The sequence below is a fragment of the Coregonus lavaretus genome, assembly GCF_964263955.1.
Source record: "Coregonus lavaretus genome assembly, chromosome: 11".
Taxonomy (NCBI): Eukaryota; Metazoa; Chordata; class Actinopteri; order Salmoniformes; family Salmonidae; genus Coregonus; species Coregonus lavaretus.
Window position 1 is genome coordinate 19,694,127 of NC_139998.1, and position 22,276 is coordinate 19,716,402.

At 43.9% G+C, this 22,276-nt stretch overlaps 1 protein-coding gene across 2 annotated transcripts in view; it reads left to right on the top strand.

The window, feature by feature from the left end:
• Positions 1 to 22,276, top strand: part of LOC311136775 (inositol 1,4,5-trisphosphate-gated calcium channel ITPR2-like) — a 124,085-nt gene that overhangs the window by 38,110 nt on the left and 63,699 nt on the right. For both annotated transcript variants that reach the window (XM_084171046.1, XM_084171047.1), the window contains exons 11-37: positions 629 to 780; positions 914 to 1,013; positions 1,203 to 1,363; positions 2,804 to 2,945; positions 3,568 to 3,726; positions 4,099 to 4,271; positions 4,545 to 4,664; positions 5,062 to 5,247; positions 6,073 to 6,324; positions 6,653 to 6,800; positions 7,084 to 7,231; positions 8,620 to 8,816; positions 9,596 to 9,719; positions 9,977 to 10,034; positions 11,052 to 11,217; positions 11,307 to 11,474; positions 11,652 to 11,741; positions 12,082 to 12,207; positions 12,474 to 12,596; positions 12,812 to 13,012; positions 13,408 to 13,659; positions 14,098 to 14,223; positions 17,083 to 17,211; positions 17,471 to 17,591; positions 17,971 to 18,152; positions 19,816 to 19,958; positions 20,267 to 20,375. In XM_084171046.1, coding sequence (XP_084027172.1) covers positions 629 to 780; positions 914 to 1,013; positions 1,203 to 1,363; positions 2,804 to 2,945; positions 3,568 to 3,726; positions 4,099 to 4,271; positions 4,545 to 4,664; positions 5,062 to 5,247; positions 6,073 to 6,324; positions 6,653 to 6,800; positions 7,084 to 7,231; positions 8,620 to 8,816; positions 9,596 to 9,719; positions 9,977 to 10,034; positions 11,052 to 11,217; positions 11,307 to 11,474; positions 11,652 to 11,741; positions 12,082 to 12,207; positions 12,474 to 12,596; positions 12,812 to 13,012; positions 13,408 to 13,659; positions 14,098 to 14,223; positions 17,083 to 17,211; positions 17,471 to 17,591; positions 17,971 to 18,152; positions 19,816 to 19,958; positions 20,267 to 20,375 — 4,056 coding nt within the window. The remainder of the gene's footprint in view (positions 1 to 628; positions 781 to 913; positions 1,014 to 1,202; positions 1,364 to 2,803; positions 2,946 to 3,567; positions 3,727 to 4,098; positions 4,272 to 4,544; positions 4,665 to 5,061; positions 5,248 to 6,072; positions 6,325 to 6,652; positions 6,801 to 7,083; positions 7,232 to 8,619; positions 8,817 to 9,595; positions 9,720 to 9,976; positions 10,035 to 11,051; positions 11,218 to 11,306; positions 11,475 to 11,651; positions 11,742 to 12,081; positions 12,208 to 12,473; positions 12,597 to 12,811; positions 13,013 to 13,407; positions 13,660 to 14,097; positions 14,224 to 17,082; positions 17,212 to 17,470; positions 17,592 to 17,970; positions 18,153 to 19,815; positions 19,959 to 20,266; positions 20,376 to 22,276) is intronic.

A 22,276-nucleotide genomic window follows, 5' to 3' on the forward strand; every position in this document is an offset into this window, starting at 1 on the left:
TCGCTCACTTTAGACTTTATCTCACTCACTCACTCACTCTCACATGCGAACACACACACACACACACACACACACTCACACACAATGTACAAAACGTATTTCCAGACAGCTTTTTTCTGCACAAAGCTACCTTCTGCATTGGTATTCTGCCTCCGCAAGGAGCACTCGCGCGCGCACACAGTCGGCTCAGACGCTCAGGGGGCTCCTTACATAAAGTCTGGGTGTGGGGGTGCCTTGTGAGAGAGGGAGGGGAGACAGACGTGCTGTCTGCTCTGCTGTTATATGCTGCTGGATGGAGTGAGTCACCAGAGGAAAGGAAAGGAGAGTGGAGGAGAGGAGAGGTGCGGAGACACGGGGGCGGCTCAGAGGAGCTGCTTCCCATTGACATGCAGAGAGCGCTGCAGCGGTTAACCCTCTCAGTACTGTCTGATTATCTGTCTGCAGCATCCACACAGTGCAGTCCAAACCTCATCCACAGTCTCATTGTTATTACGTAAGCTGCCATAGTTTTTTTTCTCAGTGCTATGGATCTGTGGCACAGGCTTATTGATATGAGCATTGAGAATGGTAGTTGTAAGAACTTTGGTATTCTCCTCCTTGTGTGTGCCTGTTATCTGTCTGTCTGCAGACGGAGATGGATACAGTGTACTCCCAGAGGAAGCGTCAGGCTGCAGAGAAGATAGCCTACACCCTGGTGTCTGTGCCCCATGGCAACGACATCGCCTCTCTGTTTGAGCTGGACGCCACCACACTGCAGAGGGTTGACTGTCTGGTGCCCAGGTCAGACTGGCCCCTAAAACACACTTAAGATATCTAAAACACTTCGAACACTTTTAAAGGACTCTTGGAAGAGATCTCAATTACAGCCTAATTAACTATAAACACACTTAAAACACACTTTGCCTTCCCTCAGGAACTCGTACGTACGGCTGAGACACCTGTGTACCAACACCTGGGTGACTAGCGCCAACTTTCCCATCGACACTGAGGAGGAGCGCCCCGTCATGCTCAAGGTCCCACATTACCCCCTCTGCTTTTTAAGTTTTTTTGTGCATCAAAACTCACTTATCGCAACGTAGTCACAAACTCCTCCCCCCAACTTTTCCCCATTGTCAATTACTATTAGAAATAGGGTTTGTTGTGGAGTTTGGAAGGATTGTGCTTGAGTCTGTTGGCTGATACTGAATGCCCTCTACACACAGATTGGCACGTGCCTTACGAAGGAGGACAAGGAGGCATTTGCCATTGTCTCTGTGCCCCTGTCTGAGGTCCGAGACCTGGACTTTGCTAACGATGCCAACAAGGTCCTGGAGTCGACCGTGAGGCAGCTGCAGAACGGCAACATTGCTCAGAACGATAGGAGGTACAGAACAGTCTAGCCCTATATAGGACGCTGCTCAGAACGATAGGAGGTACAGAACAGTCTAGCCCTATATAGGACGCTGCTCAGAATGATAGGAGGTACAGAACAGTCTAGCCCTATATAGGACGCTGCTCAGAATGATAGGAGGTACAGAACAGTCTAGCCCTATATAGGACGCTGCTCAGAACGATAGGAGGTACAGAACAGTCTAGCCCTATATAGGACGCTGCTCAGAACGATAGGAGGTACAGAACAGTCTAGCCCTATATAGGACGCTGCTCAGAATGATAGGAGGTACAGAACAGTCTAGCCCTATATAGGACGCTGCTCAGAACGATAGGAGGTACAGAACAGTCTAGCCCTATATAGGACGCTGCTCAGAATGATAGGAGGTACAGAACAGTCTAGCCCTATATAGGACGCTGCTCAGAATGATAGGAGGTACAGAACAGTCTAGCCCTATATAGGACGCTGCTCAGAACGATAGGAGGTACAGAACAGTCTAGCCCTATATAGGACGCTGCTCAGAATGATAATCCTTTTACTGAAGGCATATCTATAATCCGTAACTCCTTGTCCGTCCATCCAGATTGTATAATGTGTGGATATCTGTGAAGAAACCAAATGAGCCTAACTTTTCTCCAAACCGGCACCTATAACTCAGCTGTAGTAGACAGCACGAAAGACACTCTTCCGCAAAGCCTACCACTGTTTTCCCCAGCCGAGTTATACTGTAGGTGCCGGTTTGGAGAAAAGTTAGGCTCATATGGTTTCTTTACAGATATCTACACATTATACAATCTGGATGGATTGGACAAGTACCCCCCTAAAACATTTTCAGGCTCCACATTCTAACCGTCTAGGACAACCATGCGCCAAGACATCCTGTCTGTGTCTGAAAATGTTACTAGCCGTCAAATCCTTGCTTCCTCTTTTATTGTTTCCGCCAATCGCCTTTCTTAAAGCGCATTGGATGTCGGAGGGGAGGGACTTTGGATCCTCTCCTTCCTTGCTTTGAGATGGAGCAGAATCTGAGAATTAAGAAAATGGGGACGGAGAAAGCAATTATTTGACGGCTAGTAACGATTTTAGACAGAGCAATGCAATTGAAAATAGCTCCTGAGTACAATACATGTGATAGCCCTACAATCAGTTTAGGAGGGACAGTATGCCCCCTAGTGACACATCCGAGGGTTACATTGTGTATTTGGTTTATTTAGAATACTATGTGATCCAATCAGGTTTAAATGAGTCTCCGTTTTAATTTCCTCATTCCCTGTGGCTGCTCTATGTCCACAACAACTGTGGCTCTCAGACAGACAATCTGTTCTGTGTACTACTGTCATATCCACCAATGTTCTTCTCCTGCTACCATAAAACATACTTTCAGACTGCTGAAGCAAGTGTACCAATGCTCTTTTGCGGGCCCATGTTTCCCAGGTTTGTGACCAAGCTGTTGGAGGACCTGATCTTCTTTGTGTGCGAGGTCCCCAACAACGGTCAGGACGTACTGTCTGTGGTCATCTCCAACCCAAACAGAGAGAGGCAGAAACTAATGAGGGAACAGAACATTCTAGCCCAGGTCAGCTCAATCATACACTCACACACACTCTCCCAGAATATTACCTAAACAAGTCTAGCTTTGGTCTTGCTTCTGCTTTGGCCAGTTCCTGTATTGTCTGTCGTTGTCTTAACAAATATATTGGGTAATGATGGCAAAGAGAAGCATGCAGACCTTGATCTCTTTTTCTTCATTGACCAGTTTAGATTTACATCTACAACAGCTGTTAAATTGAACAACAACTGTGCAGATTTCTTTTGACGTCATAGACATATTGACTAATGCAGAAGCAGACTGGCACGCAAGCTAGAGGAAGGTGAATTCCACTCTCTCTTCCTCATGGTCATTACACTGTGATTTATGGGGATTAGAGTGCAGAGAGTAGGCGGTCCATCTGATAGCAGTAATTAAAGGGAGCAATAACTCAAGTCCATTATGCCAAAGGCTATGCTAATAGCATTGTCATAGCATTGTTAGCACTAATGATGCTGGCAGTGGTCATTATCAGAATTAGGGAGGATACAGACAACATCAACAAAATCTCCTTTTGAGGTGCAATTGCTTTGGCATCAACAAGTTATCGTTTCATAATCGTGTAACCTCTGAAATGCCTCTTTCTCTCTCACACGGTGTCTGTCTCCAGATTTTTGGTATTCTGAAGGCCCCGTTCACAGACCTGGGGGAGGGTCCCATGCTGAAGCTGGAGGACTTGGGGGACCAGCGCTACGCTCCCTTTAAGTACATGCTGCGGCTGTGCTACCGAGTGTTGCGCCACTCCCAACAAGACTACCGCAAGAATCAGGTTAGTAGTCCTCCCTAGTTGTCCTCAAAACCTACCTTCCTTGGTCAATAAATTCAGTGACTATAGTACCATACTAGTGTATGGATTTGTGTTAGCATATCTCAGAACTCATCATTAGTTAATGCAGTCACATGAATGTGAGAGATGAAAATCCTTTGTTGTGTTTTGGTTAATGTAGCTCAAGTAGAAATAGAATACCATGTCTGTCATTTAAAGTATGCCCATGAGGGTGAAGTCAAATTGTTGTGGTCTGAGGGGCTTTCCCATTCTAGTAGTTCCAACGCTATGCTCTTAACCCTGCTATCCCACTAGAACATATGTATTCCTGTGATGGTATCGATTGCGATTAACTGGTCTCATTCTGCCCTCCAGGAGTACATAGCCAAGAAGTTCTCCATCATGCAGTCTCAGATCGGTTACGAGATCCTGGCTGAGGACACCATCACTGCCCTGCTCCACAACAACCGCAAGCTGCTGGAGAAACACATCACAGCCAAGGAGATCGAGACCTTCGTCAATCTGCTGCGACGCAACCGAGAGCCCAGGTCAGGGCAGAGCAGGGAGGAGGGATGTGCTATACATAACACACATTATAACATGCATATGACACAAAAACACATTTGATCCACAATGATCCCAACGTTTGGGTTAGATATACAAACTGGGGCTATAACGCACAATGTGCCAAAAAAATAAGTATAATACTGTATATTTGTGTTGCCTATGGTTGCGAGATATTTTAAAGCCACTGTACTGGGTTCAAAGTCTTTGAGCAGATTTAGTCCAATAAGTTTGGTTGTCCTCTGTCTTCCTATCAGGTTTCTGGACTACCTGTCAGACCTGTGTGTGTCCAATAAGACGGCCATCCCAGTGACACAGGAGCTCATCTGTAAATTCATGCTGAACCCCGCCAACGCTGAAATCCTCATCCAGACCAAGTGAGTCACACACACAAACACCCTGTTCTCTCTACCTAACACTGTAGTGCAGGTGAAGTCTGTTCAGAATCAGCTTCTCAGATTGGGGACTGTTACCTGTCTTTTTACTGTGCAATGGGCATGACTCTGTTAAACACTAATTCACATTCAGCTGGCACATCTGTATAAAAAGACAGCTTGGATGAATATCAGTTAGCTAGTGGATGCAGAATTGTACACAGTTCAAATATAGTACAGTATAGTACATAGTAGGCACTAAGTATCCAGGCAAGGTGTTCAGATGTAAGCAGCGAAGAGAATTGGCAGATTATGCATGTGGTACAAGCTGCAGAAAGAATGCTCTGTATTGCGCTTCATCTCCTTTGGCCATCTTCCACCCCTCTCCCCCTCCCCCCAGGCTCATCCCCAACATGGATACAACCCTGCAGTCGTCCGTGCTGCAGGAGGACACCGAGGAGGACGAGGAGGTGTGGCTCTACTGGATTGACAGCCACAAGGAGCCACACGGCAAGTCCATCCGCCACCTGGCCCAGGACGCCAAGGGCAACCACAAGCTGGACAACGACGTCATCACCTACTACAGGTACTAGACAGCTACTGCAGCAGGGCGTTCTGGGAATCTTTATTAGACACTAAGTGCCGAAACATTGGTTCTCCAATTTATTTATGTATCAAGTATTCATGGTCCTTTAGTCTAGTCTATAATATAATAATAATAATAATATGCCATTTAGTAGACGCTTTTATCCAAAGCGACTTACAGTCATGTGCGCATAAATTTTTACGTATGGGTGGTCCCGGGGATCGAACCCACTACCCTGGCGTTACAAGCGCCATGCTCTACCAATTGAGCTACCACCTTGTCAACCATTTGGGTATGCGTTTTCAGCTCCTACTTTGTGAATAAATAATGAGTCCCACTTTTTTCCTTACCATTGATTGATTGAAACACATTTACTGTCACAGTTCAACAACTGGCTGGCCGTATTTGGCCCAGGGTTATTTTATTTGGCCTCAAGTTTTCTGAGCAAAAAAAATGTTTTAATTGTTGGACCAGCAAATCAGCTCCAAGTGATTTTTAATTTTGGAAATCTGTTCCAAAGTATTCCCACGCATAATAGAGAGATGTGATCGTATACAAATGTAAGCAAGGTGTGAAATTATTGTTTTAGTCAAATATTATATCTGTTTGGGCTTTTTGCGGTCAATTTGCTATCTACAAATTATTTGTAATTATGTTCTGCCCCCCTGACAATCCACTCTAGTAGAAATAGGCTATATCTAGTTGATGATCCCTATACTACAGTATGTCATATTTCTATGGGACTTGCAGGCGCTATTCCTTTTACATTTCTATGACACCTCTTCTCCATCCATTTCCTCTCTATCTCCCCCATCCACCTTCCAGATACCAGCTCAACCTGTTTGCTAAGATGTGTCTGGACCGCCAGTACTTGGCTATCAACCAGGTGTCCAGCCAGCTGCCTGTGGACCTGATCCTGCGCTGCATGTTTGACGACTACCTGCCCTACAACTTGCGAGCCTCCTTCTGCCGCCTCATGCTGCACATGCACGTGAACCGCGAGCCCCAGGAGGCCGTGGTGGCCGTGCGCTACGCCCGCCTCTGGACCGAGATCCCCTCCAAGATCACCATCCACGAGTGAGTGTGTTTATGTGTGGCTTTGGGATCTGTGGATCTGGCAATAACGTATCTGTAACTGGCACACCACCTGAAAGAAAATGACCTCTGGGTAGAGAATCATCGCAGATTAATTGCATCTTCAGTTTGCTACATTTTTTAATGCATGTAGGTAGCGACAGCACTTTCTTTTCTCTACAGAATCATTGCAGTCAGATTTTCTAGGCTGAAGGTCTATTTCACAGTTTTAAACAACTTGAACAAGTGATTTCTCTGTTCATTCGTTTCTCATGTAAAGACTAGAGTTGCTATGCTATACCATAACTATCCTCTATAACTGTCACCCCAGGTATGAGTATGAGTTCACTGACACCTCCAGAGAGGAGATGAAGAGGAAGTTTGCCCCCACCATGGAGTTTGTAGAGGAATACCTCAAGGACGTGGTCAGTCAGCCCTTTCCCTTTGGAGACGAAGAGAAGAATGAACTGACTCTGGAGGTAAAAGATGGTACACAACTATTTGTGTGATTGGTTGTAATCCAAACTATGGATATAGACATGCTCACTTTCTTTTTTTGTGTTTTTCACAATACATTTTACAATACAACACCACATACACAATAATACAACTCTTACAACAGTCGTTCTCCCACCCCACCCAGTGGTGACCACCCTACCCATCACAAAGATGGTGATAGACATGATTACTTTCTGATTTTCAAGTTGTCTAACTCTGGTCTCTGTGGGGAAATCCTCATCCCTCTCATCTCCTGTCCTGTAGGTGGTGCACCTGGCCCGTAACCTGGTTTATTTTGGCTTCTACAGCTTCAGTGAGCTGCTGCGTCTCACGCGCACCCTGCTGGCCATCCTGGACTTTGTCCAGCACCCACTCACCTACATGGCCGAGCTCAGCAAGAGCCCCGAGGCAGGTCAGTCTCACAGAGAATGAATGAGTGAATTAATTAATGGATTAAAACATCTAATTAAAACACAAAACTATTTATTTGTTTACCACGTTTATTAAGCATGCACATTTCATATTGATTAATACAATATAGATAGGTATATGACATGGTACATCAGTAGATATGTTATATGAGTACACTGAACAAAAATATAAACGCAACATTTTCAATGATTTTACTGAGTTACAGTTCATATAAGAACATCAGTCAATTTAAATAAATTCATTAGGCCCTAATCTATGGATTTCACATGACTGGGCAGGGTTGCAGCCGTGGGTAGGCCTTGGAGGGCATAGGCCCACCCACTTGGCAGCCAGGCCCAGCCAATCAGAATGAGTTTATCCCCACAAAAGGGCTTTACATTAACATTTTAGTCATTTAGCAGACGCTATTATCACACAGACATAAATACTTCTCAGGACCCCCTCACACCCCCTAAGATGATACCGCAGGTGAAGAAGCCGTATGTGGAGGTCCTGGACTGGCGTGGTTACACGTGGTCTGTGGTTTTGAGGCCGGTTAGGCGTACTGCAAAATTCTCTAAAACAACGTTGGAGGCGGCTTATGGTAGAGAAATGAACATTAAATTATCTGGCAACAGCTGTGGGGGACATTCCTGTAGTCAACATGCCAATTTCACGCTCCCTCAAAACTTGAGACATCTGTGGCATTGTGTTGTGTGACAAAACTGCACATTTTAGAGTAGCCTTTTATTGTCCCAGCCCAAGGCGCACCTGTGTAATGATCATGCTGTTTAATCAGCTTCTTGATATGCCACACATGTCAGGTGGATGGATTATCTTGGCAAAGGAGAAACGCTCACTAACAGGGATGTAAACAAATTTGTGGACAACATTTTAGAGAAATAAGCTTTTTGTGCGGATGGAAAATGTCTGGGATTTTTTTATTTCAGCTCATGAATCATGGGACCAACACTTTACATGTTGTGTTAATATGTTTGTTCAGTGTAGATGACAGTGTCCAGATCACAATCAGAAACAACTTTAAGAGACATGGGTTCTGCTCCCCATCTTTTTATGAAACCTACTGTAGTCTAAAGAGCTTGTATGTCCTAGATTGTGTTCATTAGGACACATTTTTACATTTACATTTTAGTCATTTAGCAGACGCTCTTATCCAGAGCGACTTACAGTTAGTGAGTGCATACATTTTCATACTGGTCCCCCGTGGGAATCGAACCCGCAACCCTGGCGTTGCAAGCGCCATGCTCTACTAACTGAGCTACACGGGACACACAATGGAAAATGTTGCCAGGTAGTCCCTCTCTTTTTCAGTCTGTTTCCTTATGTTTGGTGCCCAATGAACACCTCCATGGTCTCGCTGTCCTCCAGGGAACAATGTGTTGCGTACCATCCACGGCGTGGGGGAGATGATGACTCAAATGGTGCTGAGTAGAGGGCAAGTCCAGCCTCACCACCTCCCGAACACGCCCCCGTCCCTCCAGGATGGAAAACAACCTCTCTGTCTGCCCGACAACGAGGATGTCATGGTCATGGACACCAAGCTCAAAATCATTGAGATCCTACAGGTGAGTGGAGCGCCACCATGTGGTCTGGAGGGCCAGTTACCTGTAACTGTTGTAATGTAGTGGCTTGAGGCTGGCTGTGGTCAAATTCTCTATACCTGTCTCCAATGCTTTTGAATACTTGAGGGGAAGTGATTGATTGTATACTTCTGGTACAATATTGTACTATAAATGGTTCCTTCCTGTATTATACATATGCTAAAATGTTTTCTATTCTACTGGGCCATTTACTTTATGTTTGTATTCTTAACTTTTATTATTTCTTATTGTTGCATTGTCGAGAAGGAACCTGCAAGTAAGCATTTAGTTGGATGGTGTATACCAGGGGTCGGCAACAGGCTGACCAAAACTGGCCTGCGAGTGATAATTTTTTGTTGAAAAAATCACCAGGAATTCAGCTAGAAATGAGTTTCATTTAGGAAATCTGTTCCCAAGTATTCCCACAAATAGAAAAAGAGATGTGATCGTGACTCAATGCAATCAAGGTATGCCATTATTGTTATTTTCAAATGCAATTTATTTTTGGGCTTAGTTGTGGTCTACTTGCAGTGTACAAATTATTATAATTTTGTTCCTGCCCCCCGACCATCCGCTTCGACAAAACTCGGCCCACGGCTGAATCTAGTTGCCTGCCCCTGATATATACCATGTGTGGTAACGCAACAACAAAAAGTTGGTATCCACTGTTTAAGGTCTCTGATTTCCCTATTTTAGCTTTGTATACATTTGAGGTATTTAACATTGTGATCCTTTTATCTGCTTCCATCTTGTTCTCCCATTAGTTCATTCTGAGTGTGCGACTGGACTATAGGATCACCTACCTGCTGTCCATCTATAAGAAAGAGTTTGGGGACAGTAATCTATCGGACAGTTCTATGTCATTATCTGAATTCCCCTCAATGTCAGGTAATGCTCTACCATTACATAAGGACATCTTGGCCTGGTCCCAGATCTGTTTGTACTGTCTTGCCAACTCCTATGCTCGAAATGGGACCAGGCTAGGGGAATCTTGAGTGTTTCAGTTAATACCTGAGGGGAATCCTGCTGGTTTGTTGATTACTGTTGTAATCGGTTGTTTGCGCTGTGCTGTCACAGTCACTAATGACTTTCTGTAATTGGGCTTTCTATAATTGGGTTCAGTGATTTCACAATATTTTGCACAGTTTCAGATCCAGACATTGATGAGATTGCAGCAAAAGCAGAGACCATGTTTGCTGGAAGGTAAGTAAGCTGTGTGCATATGCATTTGTGTGTGTGTGTGAGAAAAAGGGTGCACTGTGGTTTTAGTTCAGAGAAAAGTGCTGTCTGTGAGTGTATATGTCTGTGTGTGCCAGTGTCTGTCTAAAACCTTCGGTCGCCAGCTGGACGGTATTTCCTAAGACACATTGGTGCAGCTGGCTTCCGGGTTAAGCGGTCGGGTGTTAAGAAGCGCGGTTTAGCGGGTAATGTTTCGGAGTGACCCTCAACACGGGGGCCCCTCAGGTGTGTGTGTGTGTGTACTCCCTGTTCACCCACGACTGCGTGGCCATGCACGACTCCAATACCATCATCAAGTTTCATGACAACACGACGGTGGTAGGCCTGATCACCGACGGTGATGAGACTGCCTACAGGGAGGAGGTCAGAGACTTGGCAGTGTGGTGCCATAACAACAACCTCTCCCTCAACGTCAGTAAGACCAAGGAGCTGATCGTGGACTACAGGAGTAAGAGGGGAGAGCACGCCCCCATCCACATCGACAGGGCTGTAGTGGAGCGGGTCGAGCGCTTCAAATTCCTTGGCGTCCACATCACTAAGGACTTAACATGGTCCACTCACAGCCACAGGAGTCGTGACGATTTAATACATTTTAGAATAAGGCTGTAACGTAACAAAATGTGGAAAAAGTCAAGGGGTTTGAATACTTTCCGAATGCACTGTACATTACATATATACACACACACACACACACACACACCGACACAACACACATGCACACACACACCATTATACCTCAATTACCTCATACCCCTGTTTTTTATTCCTATTGTGTTACAATTGTTTTGTTCTTTTTTTAACTCTGCATCATTGGGAAGGGCTCGTAAGCAATCATTTCACGTTAAATCTACACCCGTTCTATTCGGCACGTAAAAAAAAAAAATTGGATTTGATTTTAACCCTGTGTCTGGTGCTTTCAGTTCAGAGCGTCGTTCTGTGTCTAACATTGTCTCTGTCTAACCCTGTGTCTGGTACTTCTAGGTCAGAGTGTAATGCTGTGGAGCTGGATGACGAGGGAGGCAGGACCTTTCTGAGGGTTCTGATCCACCTCATCATGCAGGACTACCCCCCGCTGGTGTCCGGCTCGCTGCAGCTCATGTTCAAACACTTCAGCCAGAGAGCCGAGGTCCTACAGGCCTTCAAACAGGTAAAGGCACAGTTGGTGCGTGCGTGTGCGTCCGCCTGATCTGTGTGTGTGTCTGATCTCACTGTGTGTGTTTCTGTGGTCTCCTACAGGTCCAGTTGCTGGTGTCGGAGCAGGATGTGGAGAACTACAATCAGATCAAGACCGACCTGGACCAGCTCAGGCTGACTGTGGAGAAGTCTGAACTGTGGGTGGAGAAGAGTGGAGGCTACGGCAGTGAGGACATAGGAGACAGCCAGGGCAAGGAGCAGACCATGGAGGTACAACACTATACTGCACAGTACACTATACTGCAGTACACTATACTGCAGTACGGTATAGTATGCCCCCTACAGGCCACACATCATAGAGGACTAATGGCTAAGGGTGGTCTGAATCCTAACTCGATATCCAAGTCAAAAATCCAAATGTATTTTTGTGTGGTGTGTGATTGACAGGAGGCGGGGATCCTGAGTCCAGTACAGGATGGGGATGTGAAGCCCCATATAGACAGCAACAAAGCCAACAACTACAACATCGTCAAAGAGGTGGGCTGCCATTCTGTCCCCTTATACTGTGTTTGGTATTGGCAGCATAATCAATTACAGTCAGTGCAGTCTTTGAATATACATCATGATGCTGGGGTCATTGATTGCCCACTGACAATTTACAGACCTCACATTACTGGCCAATGTGTGGCCAACATGAGCTGGACTTGCCTGACTTGTAACCTGACTTGCCTTTCTTAAATGCTCCTGAGGGGATACATAGAATTGAATTGAATGAGGTTCAGTAACATCTGAAAAATCAAGTGTTTTTTTAGACTTATTGCTATGTAGCCGTTAAATGCTTGTATGTTTGTCTGATCTGTGTGTGTGTGGTCAGTAGATCCTGCTGCGGCTCAGTAAGCTGTGTTACCCCAGTAAGAAGAGTTGTGTGCAGCAGCAGAGGCTACTGAAAAACATGGGGGCTCACTCTGTGGTGCTGGACCTGCTCCAGATACCTTATGAGAAGGTGAGCACATCATCACGTTTAGAGATTTCAGTAATTACAGTAAGTGTCAAACACACCGAGTCCATTTGGGATTATAAAATAAATGCTTCAAATGAGGCGCCTCAAAGCCTTACATGGATTTTGTCATGCTCACTAACCAGAATTTACCTGGATAAAGCTTGACTGGATAGATAAACGCTGCCTGGAGCTTTGTTGGACCGTCTGTATGGATTGATTTTGTGGTGATGCAGTTGTGAAACAGTGTTGTGACTCCTGTCTGTCCCCAGAGTGATGAGAAGATGAATGAGATCATGACACTGGCCCATGTGTTCCTGCAGAACTTCTGTAGAGGGAACAGCCAGAACCAGGCTCTGCTCCACAAATACCTCAACCTGTTCCTTACACCAGGGGTACGCTCACACGAACACACACACACTCATTCACACACACTGTGAGCACACACACACACACTGTATGCATGCATGCATGGACTCACACTCACAAACACATACACGGGACATACGTGTTTGTTCACATGTCTTAATATTATTCAACTCAATAAATGCATTCTATTACTGGAGATCCAGATGTGAATTCACTGTACACATCTTCTCCCTCTCTCCAGCTCCTGGAGGCTGAGACCATGCGCCACATCTTCATGAACAACTTCCACCTGTGCAACGAGATCAGCGACCGCGTGGTCCACCATTTTGTCCACTGCATCGAGACGCACGGCCGACACGTCCAGTACCTCAAGTTCCTCCAGACCATCGTCAAGGCCGACGGGAAGTACGTGAAAAAGTGCCAGGACAAGGTCATGACCGAGGTGAGAGGGGGATGATGATGATGATGATGCTGTCTTTGCTGTGGAGACATAACGCAATAGCATGGTTATCTCCAAACTAGCCAGGGCTTGCTAGAGATGTTTCAAACACGAGAAACTTAAAATGTGACTACTTAAAGAAAATACCTTGTGGATGAATTAATGAATTTGCCACTCCCATTGACGTTGGTCGGAATCTTGGTTGAGGGCGTTACAGGAAGTCATTGCATGTTGAGTCTCAGTTTAGGTTAACAGGAAGAATGAACCAATATCACACTATGTCTTGCTCATATCAATAGCAAACTATCAATATCATATCGAATGGTCAATATTGGTACCCCGTATTCCCTGTCTAACCTCCACTCGTCTGTCTCCCTTTCTGTCCATCCCACCCCCAGCTGGTGAACGGTGGTGAGGACGTGCTGGTGTTCTACAACGACCGCTCCTCCTTCCCGGTGCTGTTCCAGATGATGTGCTGCGAGCGGGAGCGTGGGGACGAGAGCGGCGCCCTGGCCTACCACAACACCTTGGTAGAGCTCCTCGCCGTCTGCACCGAGGGCAAGAACGTCTACACCGAGCTGAAATGTAACTCCCTGCTGCCCCTCGACGACATCGTCAAAGTGGTCACCCACGAAGACTGCATCCCTGAGGTACGGGAGAAGGGATGGGTCATATTGAGAGGCTGTGTTATTGGGTGCTGTGGTGTGATTCAGTATTCTAATGTGATTTACTACCCTTGTATTCAGCCTCACCTGTACTAATCTGAATATACAGAGGATAGGTAAAAGTGGCATGATGCTTGGTAAACGCTTACTGTGAATTGGAATTAATCTGTTCAGCTGTTTCGCATCAGTGCAGATGAGGGAAAGTAATACAGGATAGTATTTCATTATAGACAATTGGCAAGCACCCATTGTTTGCATACAGAGAGTGGTCAGAGGTTTATTTTCGTTGATTCAAACCCATGCATAACATTTGATTCCAGAACAGCCAGCCTTGATATAGCTTAGCATTCATTCACCTCAGTGTAATCTTTCACACCTGCCATTCATCTGAATACATTGTTTCTATTGGCCCTCCCTCCCCAGGTGAAGACAGCCTACGTGAACTTTGTGATCCACTGCTACGTGGACACAGAGGTAGAGATGAAGGAGATCTACACCAGCCACCACATCTGGAAGCTCTTTGAGAACTTCCTGGTGGACATGGCACGGGTAACGTCCTCACTAAGGTCCTCCTCATAGCACTACCAGGGTTGTGTCTCAATAGTTCAAAACCGGTTCCTTTTCCTCAGTTTCCTTGTGTCCTCTCCCTCATCTGCACTGATATGAACACAAAATATACACTGAGTGTACAAAATATTAAGAACACCTTCCTTTTGCCCTCAGAATAGCCTAAATTCGTCGGGCATGGACTCTATAAAGTGTCGAAAGCGTTTCACATGGTTGCTTGCCCATGTTGACTCCAATGCTTCCCACAGTTGTGTCAAGTTGTCCTTTGGGTGGTGGACCATTCTTGATACACACGAGAAGCTGTTGAGTGTGGAAAACCCAGCGGCGTTGCAGTTCTTGACACAAACCGGTGTGCCTGGCACCTACTACTTCTACTACGACTGTGACTACTACCATACCCCATTCAAAGGCACTTAAATATTTTGTTTTGTCCATTCATCCTCTGAATGGCACACATACACAATCGCCGTACACTCCACTGGCTTCCAGTTGAAGCTCGCATCTGCTACAAGACCATGGTGCTTGCCTACGGAGCTGTGAGGGGAACGGCACCTCCTTACCTTCAGGCTCTGATCAGTCCCTACACTTTGAAAGCATTCAACTTTCCAGCTGAAATAATACATTTAATAAAAATATTATATCATGTCTTAAAGCAAAAATATACACACATACATTATCAGGGATGTCCTCTCTCCCCCCTCCTGTTTGCACTGGGAATTGAACCGCTTGCAGAAATAATTAGACAGTACCCAAACGTAACAGGTATTGGTAAACTAAACGTATTTAATGACGATCTCCTTTATACACCAGAATAATATGGAAAACTCAATGCCCCCTTGTTAACTCAATGCCCCCCGAGTGGCGCAGTGGTCTAAGGCACTGCATCGCAGTGCTAGCTGTGCCACTAGAGATCCTGGGTCGAATCCAGGCTCTGTCGTAGCCGGCCGCGACCGGGAGACCCATGGGGCGGCGCACAATTGGCCCAGCGTCGTCCAATGTAGGGGAGGGAATGGCCGGCAGGGATGTAGCTCAGTTGGTAGAGCATGGCGTTCGCAACGCCAGGGTTGTGGTTTCGATTCCCACGGGGGGCCAGTATGATTTTTTTTTAAATAATGTATACACTCACTAACTGTAAGTCGCTCTGGATAAGAGCGTTTGCTAAATGACTAAAATCTTTTTTGTAAATGTAAAAAATATATTCTGAACTACTTCTGAAATTATGGCAACATGAAAAGGGATAACTCATGATCTACAACAATCCTTTAAGTGGACCACAAAAACATATTAAATCCTCAGGATGCTTAATAAGTGACAACAAATATATAAAGATAACTTTATCCCATTACTCAACAACATGAATGTAGATCTAATTAAATGGAACAATCTCCTCATAAGTCTTACAGGTAGAATAAACCTCTTTTAGGCTCCCAAAGTTCAGTAATACCAATTACCCCACCGAAGACATTCTTTAAAAAAGTATACTCGGCCATAACAGACTAAACTCCTAGAATAAATAGCAAAGTTGTCCCTTATTCTGAGGGTGGTTTTAACCTTCCAGATTTGGAATTGTATCAACTCGCCACCCAAGGCAATTACTTGTGACATATTGTTAAATGCACTAAAGAGGAACAATATTGAAGATGCACATGCTCTTCCCCATCATCTTTTCACGTGTCTGTTTTCAAAGGATGTAGCTAAGAACATTAACAACTTCATAATTAACAACACTATAACAACATGGAAGAAAATGAAACTGATTCTACAAGAACCAATATCATTCCCTAAAAACACAACCCTATGGAACAATCCTTGGATAGCTTTCAGAATTCACAGATAAATTGGTCCACATGGAAACCTAAAGGCATAGAAACCGTAAATGACTTGGTAATAGGAAATACATGTATAATCATTTCCATTACCAAATTAAAAAGAAATGACCAATGTAGATATTTTCAAATATATGCAACTTAAAAGTTTTATATCACAAAATGTTGACCTGAAAGCTTTTGTACATCAGAGCGATGTTGAGGCAATCCTATTTGAATCAGAAAAATAAAGTTATATGATAGGTAAGATGTATACCAAACCATGCAGAGAGCATATCCAACTGACAATCTCTTATTCAAAAATATAAACTATTGGAACAAGACTTAAAAAGAACTGATATTGGCAAAAGATGGAGGGAGTGTTGGAACATAACGAACGAAATTACAATTAACGAAAATGTACGCCTAATCCTGTATAAACTAATGTATAGATTTTATTATACAAGAGATTAAAATTCACACATTCTACAGCACAATGGCAGAGTCATGTCTTAAGTGTAAAACTAACAATGACTCAATAATTAATGCCTTTTGGGAGTACTATCAATTACAATAAACTGACTGTCAGAAATTGTACAATTCAAGGTGACTTTTAATCCGTCTATCTGCATATTTCAAGACATGGCATATGGGGGTTCACTGGAAGTGAAATGATACTCCAACGTTAAGAGAATGGAAGAATCAAATGCTTTATTATTTAAATATGGAAAAAAATCTGGCTACAGACAGAAACAACAGAACACAATTTGAAGTCATATGAGGCTGAGTCTTACAAGCATTAGAAACATTGGGTGTGGGAACGTGGGTCTGAGCAAGTGTGATGTTATTAATGTTTGTGGATATGTACAGTATGTATGTAAATGTTAAGTTTAGTCTAATGTTTTTGTCTATGCATATTTTTGTTTGTCATATAAAATATTACAACAACAAAATGAGAGATACCCCAGGTAAGTCTCTCCCCCCTCACTCCTGAGTGACAGACTTCACATCCCCCTCTCCTCATCTATGGTTTTAGGTGTGCAACAGCACCACAGACCGTAACCATGCCAACGTTCCCTTGGAGAGGTACGTGACGGAGACAGTGATGGCCATCGTCAAGGGCTTCTTTAGCTCCCAGTTCCCTGTCAACAACTCCAACCTGCAGGTACGGCTGGGAGAGAGGTTAACCTTGTACATGGGCATTTAAATACCTTCCCCAGGTCACTTCCAAACGTTGGATTTACTTAAGAGTAGTGGACAGTGGACCAGAGTTGGTCATTTGTGTTTCAATTCAGTCAGTTCAGGCACTTCAGGCAAATGCTTATCCATTTGATAGGTGCTTGCACAACATTTTTGAGTGCTATTGAAGTATTTGTTGGAGTGTTTTAGTGACTGTTTATCCCCTCCTCTCTCTCCTATGTCAGACCCACCAGCCCATCTTCATCCAGCTGCTCCAGTCCTCCTTCAGGATCTACAACTGCACCTGGATCAGCTCAGCCCAGAAGAACAACATCGAGGGCTGCATCAAAACACTGGCTGACGTGGGTGAGTCTCGCAGCCCGATGATTGCACTTTGACAGGCCTTGACTAAGGTTGGTAGACTGGAAACGTCAGTGATTTTTATAATGACATGGAGACATTGCAAGTATTTTAAATATCATCCAATAAACCCTGTATATGTTAGTCTGTCACCACTGTGTATGCAGGCAATATTGAAAGAAAGTAGGCCTATATGCCTTTCTCTGTTGGTTGATTGGGTGTCATGTCAGCTTGTGTCAATGTGTGTGTCTGGGAGAGATATGGGCCCATCTTCAGAAAGCGATTCAATATGGTCTACAAGGCTAATCTGATCTGATATCAGCACTCCTACTTTGAGGCTCCTTCAGTTCCTAGTTATAAAGTCTCCGCCCTGTCTCCTCTCCAGCCAAGGCGCGTGCCATAGCCATCCCGGTGGATCTGGACAGCCAGGTGAACACTCTGTCTCTGAAGGCCCACACCTACAGGGTGGAGCGTGCTGTCAAGGACTGGAGGATCTCCGCACGCACCCGGCTCCGCAAGGAGCTCCTGGGAGGGCCTGACTACAAGAGCATCATCGAGAAGCTGCAGGTGATAACAAACACACACAAATATGCATGCACACACATACGCCACTGGCGGTTCTTGCCGTTCAAGATTAGGGGGGACGGTTTTGTATATTTATGAGCATGGCCTTATTTCTGTTACAGCATATTGGATGACTGTCATTCATATTCCATTCACCCAGTTCACCCAGTTCAATGTAACATCCATAGGTTTAGGCTACTACATCATACTCGAATTTGCCCTATATAATACCCATCATGAAGTTGCTACAACCTAGCTTAAAAATTAAAGTTTATAATGTAGGTGCACAGGTCGAGAGACAAATTGGAGTGATCAAGGTGACAGAGACAGTGAAACATTCAATACCGCCTTGCACACTCTTGCCTGCATCCAGCTGATCTGGGGTGTAATCATTTGTCCAAAACAAGAGTTTCTATTGGACAAATTCCGGTAGGTCCATCCCCATTCCGTTTGCTTCCATTTAAGAAACGTTTTGCAACAGAATTGGCAGAATGAATACACCCCTGATCACCCGCACACACAGTTCACTTTCATAGCAGCCACATACAGCATCATCACTTTGCTCGTTGTATAATTCCTTCTCGCATCTACACGTACTCCTCCTTTCACCTTTTCCCTTCGCTTGTGGACTTCAGTGCACAACACAACAGCTGTCTCTGACCAGATGCAAAAAACCTCTCCAAGCCAAACCTTCATTCTATGACCGCTAACCGCTACACAGCCTACATCGTTGTTACCATCTTAAAGTTTATAGTCAACAAACTAGAACTAACTCGTAAACCCATAATCCAATCCATGTGTACAATCATGCAGTACAGTGTACAGCAAAATGTTTAGCAGTTACACCGGCGGGCCCGGTGGCAATACATCTATAAAACGAAAGCTTACCTTGACTTGGAAGAGTTGCAGTGTTGGATAGCCTTAGCCAGCAAGCTAACATAAATAGCATTCCTCTCTGTTTGAGTCAGAGGTTGAGTAGGTAAAATTAACTGCATTATCTAAGTAAGTGAAAGGTAAACTAAGAAGGTAAAAAATACAACAAAATATAGCTAGCTCTCGCACTCTCTGCTGCTTCTCCTTCATTTTTGAAGAAAATCGTTTTTTCAAAATCAAAACTGTTCAATTATTGTCTATCTCTCTGAGTCAACGTCTCACCACACTTTAAGTACTGCAGTGCTAGCTAGCTGTAGCCTTTCAGTACTAGATTCATTCTCTGATCCTTTGATTGGATGGACAAGATGTTACTTCATACTGCCAGAGCTCTGATAGGTTGGAGGACGTCCTCTGGAAGTCGTCATAATTAATGTGTAAGTCTATGGAAGGGGGTAAGAGCCATGAGCCTCCTAGGTTTGTATTGAAGTCAATGTACCCAGAGGAGGATGGAAAATATCTGTTCTCCGGCTACACAATGGTGCTATTCTAGATGGTGCTGTTGAGGCTACTGTAGACGGTCATTGCAAAACAGTGTGTTTTAATCAGTTATTTGGTGACATGTAAATATATTTCGTATAGTTTTAAACAATATTTCACTGCGTAGGATTATTATCCTCCCCTTCCTCTGAGAAGCCTCCACTGGAATACACACACACATATGTATACGTGCATGAACACACACACACACACGCTATACTGCAGAGGTATTGTATACATTGTGTCATGTGTCCAGGGTGTGGTGGCGTGTCTAGAGGAGCAGTTCAGTCCTATGGTGCAGGCTGAGTTCTCTGTGTTGGTGGATGTACTACACAGCCCTGAGCTGCTGTTCCCAGAGGCTGCCAGACTGCGCTGTGAGAGTGGGGCCTTCATGTCCAAGTGAGTGTGGCAGAGGTACAGATGCAGTCACAGACACTGATCAGACACACCATCACAAACACAATCTATGGGCTGCATTTACTGAGCATTTACACCAGTGCAAAGTTTGCATTTGGCCGTCCATTGTTCTGGTTCGTGTTTTACTTTAGACTTCCAAAATGTTTCCAAAAATAAATTGTCTCATTTAATGTTTTGTGTCCTCACGATTTTCCAGTCATAAGTCATAGGTCACACGTCTGTTGGTGTGCTTAGATGACTTAAAGCCATGGTACTGATGTTCCGCCTGTACTCTTCCCTTTGTCATTCAGACTGATCAAACACACCAAGAAGCTGATGGACAAGGAGGAAAAGCTGTGCATTAAGATCCTGCAGACACTCAGAGAGATGCTGGACAAGAAGGAGGCCTTCGATGAGCCTGTGAGTACTGAACCGGACAAAACAAGGGTGTGTTACATACAGGGTGTTAGGGATGTACAGGACAACAGGAGGATACTGTATCAATACTAGGGTTGCAAAGGGAGGGTATATTACTGGAAACTTTCTAAGTTTATCAGTAAACTTGACAGAATTTTGTTAACTTTCACATTTTGGGGGGCAATTTTATAATATGACATCTAGTGGCCGTTTTGGGTACTTCAGATGATCACAGGCGTCTGTAATTCTCTGGCCCGCTTTGTGGCCTTATCACCAATGTTCCCTCACATTTTTGTGGGCACTGAGCAAATTGTAGGTCTTGTGAGCAGAAACTTGAACATTGTGAGAATTTTGTGCCACTTCCGGTGCACGTTTACAGTGAACACTGAGGCTGTACCCTTACAGTTTTAGACAGTAGCTAATAGGCTATTGTGGCTATTTGAGCAACAAAACCAATGGAGCAAATCCCATAACATTTTCACGTGGAAATAGCTTTTGATTTCTATGATATAGCCTACAGTAGCATATACTGTATGTGGTGTTCAATGCAGGCCTACATTGCATGAGACTTTTAAAAACGTTTTTACATTATGAAGGGCTTGACATTAATTCATGATTTTTTACTTGGCCTGTAACACCATGGGCAAAATAGGTGACTGTAAATTGCATTGTATTTTGTTTTATGATGCAAGAAACCACTTTACAAAATAAAATGTATTATTATTACCATACAGAGAATTAGACAATGAAGACTACCACTCTGCCTATTGGCTTGTTTTCATATTCAAGCCGGTCTCAGAATACAACACTGCCCCTTTAATTAAGACATAAGCGTTTTACCTGACTGGCTTTTCAAAGACAGATTGAAATGTAGCCTACATGTTTTGTGCTCTTGTAGGAAGCAGTAACTCCCCATTGCTGACCTATACTTATCTATAACTGGGCTAATAACTCGCTAACTAGTAAAGAATATCAACAAATGTGCACACCTGCGGCTCTGCGCTCTGATCTGAACGGATCTGAAAAGCCATTCACTTGCGGGTGATTGAAAGGCCGCTTGTGGGTTACCCCCCAATAGAATTGTACTCCGTTGCGCTCAATCTTGCAAAGTTAGATTTGTTTTGGTTTGGTTTGTTGCATTGAAAAGGGGGCTCATATAATGTTGATTCGATCACAGAAAAAACGTTGATCTATATAGTGCAAACTAATGGGGCGAACTCAGTGAAGTTCAATCTCTTGAGTTTCTGCGCAGTATGGCATTTCTTCTGCGCAGCACTTCTGGAAGAAGTGCGCGAATGCGCACGTGCGCAGTTTAGAGCGGACATTGCTTATCACATATAAAATAATTTAAATAAATAAAACATTTACAATAAAATGTTTTATAACAAAGCTATAAACATTATACTAAATACAGTATCAACTTAGTGAATAACGGTGGTGTTTTAATGAGGGTTTCAACATTAAATATCCTTTATATATATTTTTTTACACACTTAGTAAAATAGATGTGTTTGTTATAAATTGCAAAACTGGTGGCAGTTGTGAAAAAAGTCAATTATTGGAAGAGTTGCAGAGTTAATTGAAAATAATGCCATTGTTGATTAGATGCTATTTTCATTAGTTAGGCCATTTTCTCTTGAACTATATGGTCTATCCACCAGAAACTCATGGACAATATGGTCACAGATATAGAAAATGAATACTAAAGTGCCTTCAGAAAGTATTCATACCCCTTGACTTATTCCACATTTTGTGTTACAGTCTGAATTCAACATGGATTAAATTGATACCCCATAATGACAAACTGAAAACATGTTTTTAGAAATTGTTGCAAATTTATTGAAAATTAAATACAGAAATATCTAGATTACATAGGTATTCACACCCTTGAGTCAATACATGTT